This window comes from Pelecanus crispus, chromosome 21, assembly GCF_030463565.1.
Source record: "Pelecanus crispus isolate bPelCri1 chromosome 21, bPelCri1.pri, whole genome shotgun sequence".
Taxonomy (NCBI): domain Eukaryota; kingdom Metazoa; phylum Chordata; class Aves; order Pelecaniformes; family Pelecanidae; genus Pelecanus; species Pelecanus crispus.
In genome coordinates this window covers 3,403,681-3,417,960 of record NC_134663.1, presented here as the reverse complement: position 1 = coordinate 3,417,960, position 14,280 = coordinate 3,403,681, and the positions used below count along the sequence as shown (strand labels likewise).

Genomic DNA, 14,280 nt, shown 5'->3' with positions numbered 1-14,280 from the left:
GGTTACAACACAATTACAACCCTTCAAGGTCAACATCAAGCACTACGTAAGTGTTCGCATAACAAGGAAACTCAAATCTCTCTGCATACCTTTACAATTTCTCCTCCCTCCACCTCCATTAGCTTCCTTAGGTTGTGAGCTATGTTCTGAGAGTTAGAACGCCAGTTCAACAAACCCAGCAGGTCAACTAGCAAAGACAGAACATCAGCAATTAGAAACCGATTATAACAACACAGCTGACTTAATGGCTGCAGAACAATACAGAACAAGTACTAGAGGTTATTTTTAGAATCAGCTTACAAGGAAAAGTCACACTGATGTACAGAATATTACCTTGAGATGGTTCCTTTGGCTTGGCAAGAAAGTTAAGTTTTGCTATAAATGGAAACCTCAGTGTAATTTGATAACGCAAGGCATTAGACAATTTTGCAGGCTTCTCATTCACTCAAGAGAAGATACCTCAAGCTAGGAATTTTATTAGAGTGCATGACTTTTCTTACTAATGTTTGTGTTTACTTTAGAGCAGCCTCTTGGAGATGGTTCTCAAAGTTAAAACTGAAACCTCTTGTATAAATTACATTAAGCTGCAGAGCTGTTTATCATAGTTCTAGGACATCCCAGGACCTCAAGTTTAGTTATAAACTACAGTTGAGGCTTTCAAAGGAGTCTAGCAGGTTTCACACATACCTTCCATGTTAATGAAATATGTACATTATCTCTGTTCTGAAACCAAATTCATTTACTACCTTCAGATGTAAGAACACATGTGAAACTTAACAGCCTTGACAAAGAATGCCACATTCACAGAGGTTACATGCAGGAAGGCAGAAAGATGCAAACATGCTTGGCCTGCATGTCAGATGGGATAATGAAAGTCAGATTCAGTCCTCATGCATGTGGATGTATCAGTACGGCATTTAACTTCAGCTAACTGGCCAAGCTCAAACTGCAAGCAGAACAGCTCATGCCCACCTCCCAGCAGCTACACAGGTACACCCTGATGTAGCCACAGCTGGTGGCATTTTCACATGCTTCTTTCCCAAAGTCAGAGAGCATGTTATACCAAGAGCCTTCCAGAGCTACTGGAAATCTCACATAATTCACCAGCACGTACTGTATTCATTCACATATATACATCATCCTTCACTTTGACCGCTTTGGCAGCACGCAAAGCAGAGTTACTGCATAACAGCATGCTGAAGAGTTCAGTTCTAATTGCTACATTCTTAACAGGCAGAGGAAAGAAGATAATTAACCTCAGACATAAAGGATTCTGAAAACGCATATACGCTGTCACTGACAGGTGTCATTTCTTTACATGCCGACAAACCTGTTAGATTTAACATTGGCAGTTTGGATAAAATATTCATGTGACATGGTCTCTAGTGGCTTCGTAAACACTTTTGTAGCTTGTACTGGCAACATGATGCCAATAACACTGGGACTGGGCTGCCACTGACACATGAAACAGCAAGATTAAAGCTAAAGCACTATGTCCACACATGCTGCAGTGCCAAAAAATTTGCATAAAGAAAGTGCCCTCTTTACTTCAAACAGACAGCACGGAGACCGCTAGGCTGCTAATGCAAGACCTACCATTCTGGGTAAGTTTGGTGGAGCAGATCAAAGTGGCAATCTGGAAGCTGTCTTTTGTACTATCCTTAGTGGGTGTGAAGTTGGCTAGATGGTGCAGGTTTTTCCCCGAGGGGGCCTCCTTCTCCTCCATCTCCATTTTGGTACAAGGAAGAGTTAAATAGCACTTAGCATCTTCCATTTTCTTGTTATCGCCCTGTTGGTTGAACACCAGAGACAAGGGTTATTTCACACTGAACGCACCCCAGCTGACCTCCTGCAGTTCCCACTTGCAGACACACTTCAACACAGCGACAGCCAGAGAGGGCTTTAAACACCTTGTCATGTCTATAGCTGTTTACTCACATCATCTGGTTTGGGCCTCTAACTTTAGGGAGTATAAGCTGCCCATACCACCAATGACCTACACTCTTTTCAGAGTGATTCATGCCACAGAGTTTAGGAGGGTTTTCCCCCCCGGCCTCTCACTTTGTAGCTTTCTACTGCAACGCATTGACTTTTTCCTCTTACTGTGATTAAAGGCACCAGGTCTCCCTTCCCATCACACACTGATCCTCCAAAGCAGGTGTTCACCAGGCCTGTCTGTTGCACGCTGTCTAGGTGAATGATGTTAGAGGAAAAATGCTCTATACAGATACGTACAAGGATGTACCAGATTTGTGTACTTGCAGTCAGAAAACTCATCAGTGAAAGCAGAGCTGAGGGCCACTTATTTAAAAAAAAAAAAAGTTACTGTCCTGTTGTTCTCGAAAAATTATTAAAAATCTCTAAATCTCTCCAATGATGATGTCTACATTGCTAGGGAAAAAAAAATCAGCCAAGAAAGTTGTTTTGATTAGTTAAACGAAAGTGAAGACTGCAAATGCCCAAGTTACCTTATAAACAATTAAATTGTGTTTGCCATCTTGCAGTGTTGTTCCATCTGCATTCATCAACTTCACAAAGCCCATGCCAAAAGCTCTCTCAGACTTATCCCTAGCTGTAAACAGAAAGAAGAAACTTTATCAGGAATCATCTTGTTTATGCCCATACTATCCATAATGCAGCTCTCTAACTACATGCAGCTTCTTTATTTAATAGCATCGCATGATGATGTGATGGAGCTAGCAAACTCTGATCCACAGCAGAAAGAGTTCTCTTTCCTTCTCATCTCAAGGCACTTAGTAGATACCTGCAACTACACAGAAAAATGTCCTCTCTGAAGCATCTCTTGCCACAGAATTTTCATGGTTAGTTATGCTACTAGATGGACATATATAATTGTATAGATATTTTGGTTGGGATTTTGCAAATCTGCTGGTGAGGTATGGGTGTAGAAGTATGTCACTGCATCTCCCAGGTACCTTAAGAGAATTTTTTTCAGAGCCTTTCAAGGGCTTAGTCTCACATTACTGTTCTCGTTTCAGGGCTCTGAAGCCGTTTGACAAAACTTCTGGCTCTGTCTCATTAGCCTTTCATTGACCTAATTACAAATCCTCCTATAGGAAGATCATTAGAAGCCCACCAGGCCTTACACTGAATTTTGTGAAGGCCTTGAAATAAATTAAAAACAACACCATACACTGAGAAGCCAAAGCATCAATAAGCATTGACAATTGTCTTTCAAGGGGGCTAACACATCGCTCCCTATCTAATTTCAGTTTTAGAACAAACCAGCACCAAACCTTTTTTAAGGCTGTAAAAAGTTTGAGTTATTTTTTCTTTGCTTGCAAGAAAATCCACAACACTGGAACTAAGTAGAAATGCAAGTGCTACACCTTTGGTGGTTACTCAGAAAATCTCAATGAGAGTAGGAAGAGTACAGTACTCCCACAGATTTTCTTTTCTGATACTTACATTCCTGTGATGACCGATGACGGAAAGTGAATCTTAAATGGCAACGACTGACTTCTTCTATTGCAATGGACACCTGCACATGATAATACAACAAAAAATGCAGCACCAGCATTCTCTATCTCCGCTCAATTTACACAACATTCTGTTACTGATGTACCTACTGATTTTAAATTAGTTCCATTTTCTACACAAAAGAAGCAAGACTGTAAATTACACACTCTTACCTTTACAGTTTCATACCAGCAAGGTTGCTTGACTTGATAATAAACAACAGACTTGTATTCGGAGACACCTTCATAACCAGCACCAGGATGGATAGCTTTCTTTGGACAAAAAGACAAAGGGAGGAGGGAAAAGGGAAAGGTAAGGTCTAGAATGAAAGTAAAAAGTATCTGAGGTCAGAAATTTTCAAAGCATTTAACTGTCAGTTACTCAAAGTCTATGCTTCACAGTCAAGGGAACTCAATGTGTATCACTTCTTTGAAAGTTTTACAGAACCTTTAAAGGTTTGCTCACATCTCTTAGTAATGTTAAAAAAATCAGCAAGTATTCAAATTTGGTCACCGAGATCACCTATATCTCTTGTTCATTATCACACAGTTCTTGCATACAGTTGATAAGTAAGATCTGCGGACCAGAGCTATCATTTAGCAAACACACAGCCTCGTGACCTCCTGCAAAGGCCATCATACCTCTTGGAGATTTCCATCTTCATCATGTACAGACATGGTGACTTCTACATTCTTGGGAGTCTTCTTCTTCCCTTTGTCAAACTCCCCTTGTATCAAGGTGACATAGATATCATTTCGAACATCACCTGAAATTCATGAGTTGTTTTTCTCATACAGATAGTTGTACAGGTTAACATTTAACATCCTTGGGTACGTTATCCTTTTCTTCTTCTTAGCCTTTACTGAGACCAGCTAATTCACAACACCCAGCATCACACCATTTCATCCTCATCTCAAATTATACAAAAATCCTTAAAAATGTACCATCGTCCTTTTTTTAAACCTCTGTCTTTACATAACATTTTTTTTTTTTAACGCAGTGAGCTCTACAGGGCTAAGTCCACTTTGAATGGATTAAATAGAGCAGGGTCAAACCTGTATGTAACAAAAATGTCTCTTTGACTAAACAGAAATTTTCTTCCAGAAAGTACACACACTATCATTTTTCAATACAAGACAGGAAACTCACATTTTCACTTCTTTAACAAAAAAGATTGGCTGGACATTTCAAGAAAAATGAAGAAAAATTTTCAGATGGCTTTAAAATAAATCTGTTCATAGCAGAAATTCTAGAATTTCATCTGGTGCTCTCACTCCATAGAAGCATGAAGGCATATGGGACCTACCAGGAAGGATTATCTCGGGGAATCCCATTTTGCGCGCCACAGCAGTGGATCTGTCTACAAGGTGGGAAAAATCCTTTTGAACCTGCACTAGATCGCCAGGAAGAAGTTTCAGGGAGACCCAAAGACCTAAGAAAAGAAAGGTTAACACTTGTTTACTGAAAAAAAAAAAAAAAAGTACAAACCCATGAAATTTAAGCCTATGCTTAACAGAAACTCTTTCTTCATGTGATCTCCATGCAACTACGCCTTAAACATCACAAGCTGCTTCTCAGTTGGCCCAGTTCTCTGTCTCCCTAATGCTGAATAAGACCTTACTGGGCAAGCTGAAGTAAAATACAAACTTTCAGAGATGAATCTGCTAGTGTATTTGAGTAAAGGCCAGACACACAAGCAAGAGCAGAAGAAACCTGAATAATGCAGTTTAAACCCAAAGCTATTTAGACTATGCAATCAGCCATGTTCACTTAAAAATATTTTATGCCCATATAAACAGGTTTCTCTTAAAAATATTCCATTACTAGCAAATAAGTCATCAGCTAGAGAACATCTTTTCACACAAGTAAGAACAGCTCCCATTTTTATCTTTTTTTTAGCTCCCAATGTGCTGGGATGAGAGCCATTACAAAGACCACACGTTTGGCTCAGGGAAGGTAGCAAACTCCAGTAAGACCTGATCTCTGGACTTTCACAAGTCATTTGTTTTCCTTCGTAAGCAAGGGGAACCCTTCCCCGCATTAGGTTTTTACATTAGCTTCTCGCCCAACTGCTGTACCTTGCCCCTTATGATTCACTTCCTTTGCAGCGATGACTTTGTTGAAGACCGAAGTGAGGGGCTCATTTTCTCCGATCACATGGGAAGTTATCAGCGGGGACATGATTAGCTGTCTCTGCCTGATGTACGTTTCCATGGCGATCCTGAGAAGAACAACAATAGAGACTGGGAAGCAGACAGACTAACATCAAACATGTGCTCTGCAACCAGAGGGCTGGCCAACAGCTGACTGTTTTCCAAAGAATTGTTTTTTTTTTTTAAAGGATTCCATGGGAATTTTTTTCCTTTTTCACCTGTACAAACTCAATGGAAATACATTTAAATTCTCAAACTAGGAAATACATCACAGTGCTAGCTCAGGCTTAGGATAAGTAACACTGACCTAAAGACTCCATGACCACATTTATTTGTATCATACTGAAAGAGCAGCCTTCAGGACAACCATAAACACAGCCAGCTCTACTTTGTTCTTGTTTTCCATCCACAGACTGACTGCCTTGCAGACCTGTGAGAACAAGTCCAGCTACGTTCCACGCAGGAACAGCTCAGCACATAGAGCCTTGCACTCCCATGCGATGAGCTGAGCGCTGTCTTCACGTGTGCCTCAGAGCTGTCCCGAAGAGACTATGTAGATTAACTAGTGATAAGTTAACATAACTAACGACTGCTGTGAGATCACACGAGTGATGAACCTAGCCCTAATCACAAACACGTCTATTGTGCTTTGGATCTTGAACCCGACTTCACTCCCGTACCCACACCATCAATAACGAACCAAAAAGCATGTGCAAAACAATGCCTCCACAGGCTCCCCATCCCTGTAGGTGTCCAGATTTGGATCTAAACTCAGCCTCATTAGAGCAGAAGAAAAATGGGGGGGCGGGGGGGGAGGCAGCAGACTAGTATTATTCTGCAAAGGAAAAGACACCCTTCTTTCCAGCCTTTCAGGCCCTGAAAGGGTCAAAACACAAAACCCCACACAATATCCCCTGAAAATACCCTGTAATAACATATGGCTACACCAAATGGATTGCTGTATTTAGGACTGTAACAACATGGCTGAGTCTACCCAAACAAGCTTCATTTTAGTTACTGTAATGTGCCAAAAAGCGAGCAATTAGAGAGCAGGCAGAACACACAAGTCTGTCTAGCCATACAGAAATGCAAAACACATTGGGGCTTGAATCTCTTTCCCAGAAGAGGGAGAAATCCCTTTCCTACTGTCCTCTGACTCACCCTCACTAGGTAACCTGGAAAGTTAAGAGGCAGACAATACACAGGGTACCGCACAACAGTGACAAGAAGGAGTTGTGCTCTCTACGCTCAGGTGTTTCTGAAAATCTTGCCTCTCAACCCCCTAATAGTTTTGAAGGTCACATCCCCCAGACCCCACAATGTTATTTTACACTGTGCTCTTTTTCCTTACCTCAGATGATATGGGTACCTAGCAATTTCAGCTGCATTACCAAAACTCCCTAAGCAATTTAGCCTATCATACAGACATGTAAATCAAGGGGAACAAAGGCTTCAGAGGACTGACAAAATTTTTTTCCTTCAAAGAGCTGACTACTGCCATAAGCTAATCTATTTGTAGAGACCTTGGTACACTGCCAGGCTCCCATACAATTTCGTCCTTCTCCAAAGGACAACTGCTTTAAATAAGCCAGACGTGATGAACTCTGAAGTCCAGTACTTACTGCTGAAATGGAATAAAATGCTGCTTTTCCTCATCGTCCACCTTTCCATGTATGATATCAGTTATGTCCATCACTGCAACGACACAAGTTCATCACACAGTTTTGCCAAATTGCTAAAGAATACAGAGAGTGCTTTCCCCTATCAGAATGGAAACAACAGTTGCTTATCCAGCCATTGATTGAATGTGTCATACCTGCCACACCAAAGGGCCTCCGGAGTCCACAGGTATGTTTCTTCCCATCTTTCAGCTCCATGTGCCCCACCCTCACAATCTGACACACCAAGCTGATTTTCGGTCTGATCAAGTCAGAACTGCTTAAATCCTAGAAGGTAATTAAAATAAAGTTATACCAATCTGCTTTATGAATGGAAGAGAAGGTGACAGAGAGAGTAAGACTTTTTTGTTAGACTGTACACACATACAAATTTTTTAAAAAGTAAAACTTGCTCCCTTTGAGCCCTAGAGAGTGGAAAAACACCCCACCAAACCCCAAGCTACAAAAACACCAGCAATTTCCACACAGCAATTTCTAAACATCCCATTATTCCTTGATAACACGCCCCAGCAACAGTACTGGAAGGAGAGTAAATTATGCTAATTGCCAAAGTACTAGCTCCTGAGGACTAGGCAGTTAGTTTGTGCCACCTTTGCAACTTGTCAGAAGTTACTGCATTCACGTGCAATTCATCCATTAACATCTTGTTGCAAATACCAAACTCCAACACAGAAAAGAATCAGCAAAGCAATGAACTGAAAAACAAACGACTATGATCTGAAGCTGAGATTTTCAGTACAGTTAGGCTCCAACAGAGAAATGCTTAATAGCATTTTCAGAAATGCATGGGTGAGCAACACCCACTGACAGTACTACTGCAAAATAATACACCTTTACTACTGCTTTGGACTGATGTACAAAAAAAAAAAAAAAATACTTTTCAGCAGCATTCCTCTGAGGCTGCCTGTAACATCTTAGGTGTCCATGAAAACACCCCAAAATGCCACGTGACCCCTCCCTGCTGCACAGGGACAGGGGAGGGGAGAGGGAAAGAACCCAAAACTCAGATGTCTGCAGCGTGGGGAAGAATTTCCAGGATGCAAATACAATAACTTACGGTAAAGACTGCTTGAAGGTTATTTAATTTCTCAATTTCTTTAGGCATCCCATTACTGCCCCAACGAACCAGGTAATTTTCACTGCAAATAAAGGAAGGAAAAAAAAAATTAAATAAATCAACACCTGACATTCCCATGACCTGGCAAAAGCTCAAAAGCATTTTGATCTTTCAGGAATATCTGAAAAATTCTGCCAAAATCTTCTATCCCGAAGTGATTCGGAAGTGACTCATTTTGGTGAAGGCAGGCACAATGTGAATGGCTACTCTCAGTTACTTCCCTATATAACTCTGACTGCATGTCCACACCCGATAAACTTCAGTGACGGAGACAGATGGTGCCTGACACGTACATGCCTCCTTGATCAAGTTTTTCATATCTTCTCCTACCAGTACAAGATGCCCAGCTCTTAGGTGTGAACTTGCACTGACTTGACAGCAAACATCATGCATATACATGACTTAACAGGAAGCAATTAATCAAATACATCAAGTCTAGTGACTACAGTAGGGAAATTTAAGAACATAAAGAGACAATCTGGATTTTGGCTAATGCAACACAGAAATGCCCAGCTTTAAGAAGGGGAGTGCATGGGCTCAGAACCTTGGCTTCCTTTCTCATCTGAAACTAAATAACCCCCTTCCAAATCACCGCTGGGGCAGCAACCAACTTATCTGCTGGATCCTCCCTTCTAACCTCTATCAGCTTCTTTAGAACAACCACCGTGATGACTAAATTATGCACCTACCAAAAAACCCTACCTGATGAATTTGGAGAGATCAGGATCATAGAGGTTCATTAACAGCTCTGCATCTTCTCCAATATTGCAGACAAAATTCTTGAAGTTTACATACAGGCTATAGGTATGTGTTGTGTTGAATATCGGCTGCCCTCGGAGGTCCAAATTTTGTTGCAGGGACTACAAAGAAGGAGAGTACTCCCATCAAAAACAAACACAGAATAATTTAGTTCTGCTGCCAAAGCAGTACAACATTCTTAAGAGAAATGCACAAATACAGTGGGTACTAGTTACTTGAAGAGCACGAAGCCAACAACAAGAAACGTACCTTCTCTTCCTGGATTCTTTCATCAATCCTTTTGGATGCAGTTTCATGGGACTTGAAGAGAGAGATTGTGCTAGTTTCATCTGGATCCAAGATGTTCCCATTGTCATCTCGTACAACCAAGTCCAAACCTAGGATCCTGAATAGCATTGCAAGTCACAAGGACGAAAGGAGCAACACAATATTTAAGATGCAAAGGTGACTGAAAGAGCACAAACCACAGATCAAATTGTGGACTGCACTAGGGAGTCAATGCACACCAACTCCATTCCTTGCAATAATCACATTGCTGGTTTTCCTGTCCCGAAATACTTATCCCTCAACCCCTATTTTCCCATTAAAGGGAAAAATAATTAGTCAGGTAATTTAATTCTAAGATGACATCTTCTTTGTTCTCTCTTGCTTTAAAAAGAAAGGTATGTATATCTATCAAGCTTATGGATTATAGCTAATTATTATTCTTTGCCATAAGCTTTCTTCTTAATTGACTTATTTGACCTGAATCAAGTCTGACAGGCAGATAAATGAGTTCTGGAGACAATCCCTGCTCTGTGCAAACCAATGAAAAGTGGAGTTTTGGTGGCCTATAGAATTGTATTACTCAGTTGCTGATAAAGCAGTTTAGTTCATAACCAGCATCCAAATCCTGGCTCCAGCTAGCCAGGCACAAATTGTGCTCTATGGGAAATACCATCATGTGCCAGCATTTCTGCAGAATTAAGACAGGTAAGGTTTCCTGCCAAGTCAAAGAGATTGCTGGCATATGAAGAACCAACTGCTACATGCCCACCTGCCAGGCTAGTCACATTCTGATGGGGACTGAAAGCTGTAATTATCCCCTTTCCAAGCAAAAATGTAAAGCCTAATTCAGTGTTCCCCTTGCATGGGGAACACATGGGGAATACACCATTTTGTATTAAAAGCCATCTAGAGCCTTTACTGGGATTTCGGATTCTCCCCTGCCCTCAAGACATAGTTTGGAGTTTACCTGTTGCCGTAGTCAATCTTAGCAGTGACTTTCTTCTTGAGCTCCGCTAGCTCATCTTTGGGAAGGGTCCCAGACAGTATCTGTGACCGCCATTCTATCAGGCTGTAAGTCATTTGTTGGACGTGCCGAAACTGTGTCGTCTTGTTATCCTACAGGAAAAAAGGGACAATTTTAAGCTAGTGATAGCCTGAAAATGATGAGCTCTGTAAGCTTTCTGAAATGTACTCAACTGAATCTACCATACAAGTTGTATTTAACTAAAAATATCTGAGAACTGTCACCATGTGACACTACAAGATTAGATCCATGGAACAAATTCTCCAATACTTTGCATTGCCAAGGCTTAAGTGTCTCAAGATTCAGGATCTTCACCATCTCCTCAGGACATTATTTCAGGAAAAACCTCACGGACAAAAAATAGACTTCTGGTGTTTTCCAGCACTTAAACTGCTATGATGGGTGCTTTTTATATACAGGACAGAGAGACGGTGTTAAATGATTGCAATTGTGTTCCAGCAGATTGAGACAGGAATGCCAACTTAATATACAAAGGCTCTTTCTCCTTACCTCTGCCACACTCAGAATGTGTGACACTGGGCCACCAGCCTGTCCAGGTCCCTCTGCAGGGCCGTCCTACCCTCCAGCAGATCGACACTCCCACCCAGTTTGGTGTCATCTGCAAACTTACTGAGGGCACACTCAATCCCCTCATCCAGATCACCGATAAAGATGTTAAACAAGACTGGCCCCAAAACAGAGCCCTGGGGAACACCGCTCGTGACCGGCCGCCAACTGGACTTAACTCCATTCACCACAACTCTCTGGGCTCGGCCACCCAACCAGTTTTTCACCCAGCAAAGAGTGCGCCCGTCCAAGCCACGAGCCACCAACTTCCTAAGGAGAATGCTGCGGGAGACGGTGTCAAAGTCTTTACTGAAGTCCAGGCAGATGACGTCCACAGCCTTTCCTTCATCCACCAGGCGCGTTACCAGGTCATAGAAGGACATCAGGTTGGTCAAGCAGGACCTGCCTTTCACGAACCCGTGCTGGCTGGACTTGCGCCAATAGGTGCTTAGATAAGTAATTAAGCCTTTAGAACTGTCAGCTATACCCTTTATACTGTTCAAAAGGGAACCCAGGCCTCATCCTCTCTTTACCATTGCCTAGTGAGCCAGTTACTAGGATGATTCTGACTTGCGCTGTCAGGTGCAGCTCATTTTCAGAGGGATGTGCCACAAATCAAAGGACATTAAACTTTAATCTACTGGGACAACATTTACGCTTATACAGCTCCAAAATGACTGTCAAGAGTTTTTGACTACATCTCACCCAACAGCCAGTGAGAATTGCCCAATGGTATATTGCTGGTACATTCAGGCAGCAGCTGACTAGCGTCAGTTCTCTGTATCGAAGCTGTTAATGTTTAACTATGAACCCCAACTGCTCCCACACAGCAGAAAGAAAATAATTACTCAAATTATTTCCCCATTCTGGTCTCTGCAAGGAACACGAATGATATAAACTACTCATAATTTGCCCCCTGAGAACACAAATCTAAACGGAGTTATAAATAGCCATCTTCCTTTTGCTTTGGGTGAACGCGAAGGGGCTGACAGAGGCTAGATGAGTCTTTTAGTTCCTATAGGAAGGTATCGGAGACATATTTAGTAAGCAAAAAGTGTGTTCTTAATTTGCGTAAAAATAATTGCAAAGAGAAGGCAACTTGTGGTAGCTTTCAGTGAAATATAGAGCAGATCTCAATTTGACAGTTAGCTAAAGCTGAGCTATCTCTACAGCTGTTTACATTAGTTAAGTCCTATTAACTAAACGAAGTTAAAAACTCTCACCCATATTTATATTTATTTTGCAGTGGAGATATACACACTGGTGCAATGCTTGCTGAAAAACACAGTAATTATAGCAGCGAAATGAAATGCTGCCAAAGAAAAAAAATCCCCTGTATTTCCTATTTCTCCTCAAATACCTCCTCCCTCCCTTAGCTCCCTTTCCCTACCCCCCTTCTTTTTATACATACTGCAGGAGAAAATAAAATAAACTCAAATCCATTTCAAACCACATTTTCCAAGACTATTAGAAGACTTATGTTGGTCAAGCACAGGCACATGAAATTTCTGCTCTTAAGAAAAATAGATTCTGAGGCTAGGATCCTAAAGCTATTCAGAAAAAATAAAAAAGCCAGGAACAAAACTTTCTTTTCACACAGTAATAACATCACATACGGCTTCTCATTAAATTAAGAGGGTGGAACAAATTCTTGTGGTTTCATGGTGCACAAACAAAACCTACTTGTGGCCTGGTGAAATTTTCAATAGGAGATCTTGCTCTGAGTAAACTGAATGGCTAGAGCTAACTTAAAACCATTCTCTCATCTTAATTAAAGTCTCAGAGTACATACTATGCAGGCTGAACTCACTACTAACCGAGGGGGGGAGGGGGGCAGGGAATAATCAAGATTGACTCTCTTTAATGTGCCTTAATAATCACCTTCAAAAGAAGGCAATTCATCATGAACTCCAGTTGTGTTTCTTGGAGCAAGAATGCACCTACCTCAGCAAAACTACCAAATCCGTGCATTACCTCGGCTTCTGACTTTCCTGAAGTGGCTATCATATGGCCAGGCCACTAAACAGATTTAGTACATGAGCGGTCTCTCCCCAGCCCTACTGAGAACTAAAGGTATTATGTGACTTCTGACAAATCAAATCTTCCCCCCACCACACATGGCCCTAATTCTCTTCCCATCCTTTGTCTATCTTGCCTATTTGAGCTGTAGGCACTCTGGGATAAGGATCAACCATTCTACTGAGTACTCACAATACTTCTAGAAAAACAGTTCACATTTGTTAAAGGTTCTGTTAAAGTTGCGCAAGAAACCATGATGTTTTCTCACGCAACTGAGGCATCTTGCCCTCATACAGATGGATGCGCAACAGGCAAAGCAGGAAGTCTTATTTCACTAGTGAACTGTGACTCACATGCAGTCCCAACCAGCTGACACGACGCTGAGGGTGACTTGTGCCAGTCGATGCTTCATCAGCGCTGTGTCACACACAATTCTGAGTACAGCAAACACTGTAGAGTGGACTAAACCACAGTTCTGTCTGATCACACATCCCATTCAGCAGGGAGCAGAACATTTTTAGCCTCTCCTAAGACCAATTTTATAATAATGATCGTTTTACAATTCTGCTTAACATTTTATCCAATGTCTTAAAGTGCCCTGCAAAAAGCCCAGTCTCATCTCATCTGAGGTCGTTTAATAAAATACCAACCACTGCAGAAAACTTACCACATATAACTTGTGCCAGATAACTGCCCACTCCCTCAGGGTAGAAGTGAGCTCTTGTCCAAGGGGCAATTCACTTGGAATCACGGTTTCATGTTGTCTAGGGGAAAAAAAAAAAAAAAAGGAGATAATAGAAAAAAGGTGTTACATTCAAGATTAAAACTCAGTAGTAAAACGGCCTTTTTTGATAAATGTGTAAACAGAAATTTCAGAGGGCTGCATATTCACACAATTCACTCACGATGCCAAGATTCTTAAATTGTTCAATTTGTTCTCCAACACACACATGCACATTCCTTATCCATTTTTAATGCAAACATGTTTCAAGTTTCTTTCAGTCTTGTTATTTTCAGTTGATCTATTCCAGAAACATAATGCTAAAGAGACTGAAATTAAGTTGGGAAGAATCACCACTTGCAATGGTAACTTGGCCACAGTTGTTAAAAAGGAAAAAAAAAAAAAACCCACCCCACACACAACTTTCTAAAGTCTCTTCCTTTGCAACTGCTGTTTTCCTCTCACTATAATGATCACAGAATCAGCTCTAAGAA

General features: G+C 41.3%; 1 protein-coding gene across 1 annotated transcript in view; it reads right to left on the bottom strand.

Moving 5' to 3' along the window:
- The window catches only part of DOCK5 (dedicator of cytokinesis 5), a 64,153-nt gene that overhangs the window by 38,533 nt on the left and 11,340 nt on the right, over nucleotides 1-14,280 (bottom strand). The window contains 15 exon segments of the mRNA XM_009483902.2: nucleotides 90-187; nucleotides 1,597-1,789; nucleotides 2,469-2,572; nucleotides 3,430-3,502; nucleotides 3,654-3,752; nucleotides 4,122-4,246; nucleotides 4,787-4,912; nucleotides 5,559-5,701; nucleotides 7,256-7,328; nucleotides 7,450-7,579; nucleotides 8,370-8,451; nucleotides 9,132-9,289; nucleotides 9,438-9,573; nucleotides 10,423-10,571; nucleotides 13,733-13,829. Of these exon segments, the coding sequence (XP_009482177.2) occupies nucleotides 90-187; nucleotides 1,597-1,789; nucleotides 2,469-2,572; nucleotides 3,430-3,502; nucleotides 3,654-3,752; nucleotides 4,122-4,246; nucleotides 4,787-4,912; nucleotides 5,559-5,701; nucleotides 7,256-7,328; nucleotides 7,450-7,579; nucleotides 8,370-8,451; nucleotides 9,132-9,289; nucleotides 9,438-9,573; nucleotides 10,423-10,571; nucleotides 13,733-13,829 (1,786 nt within the window).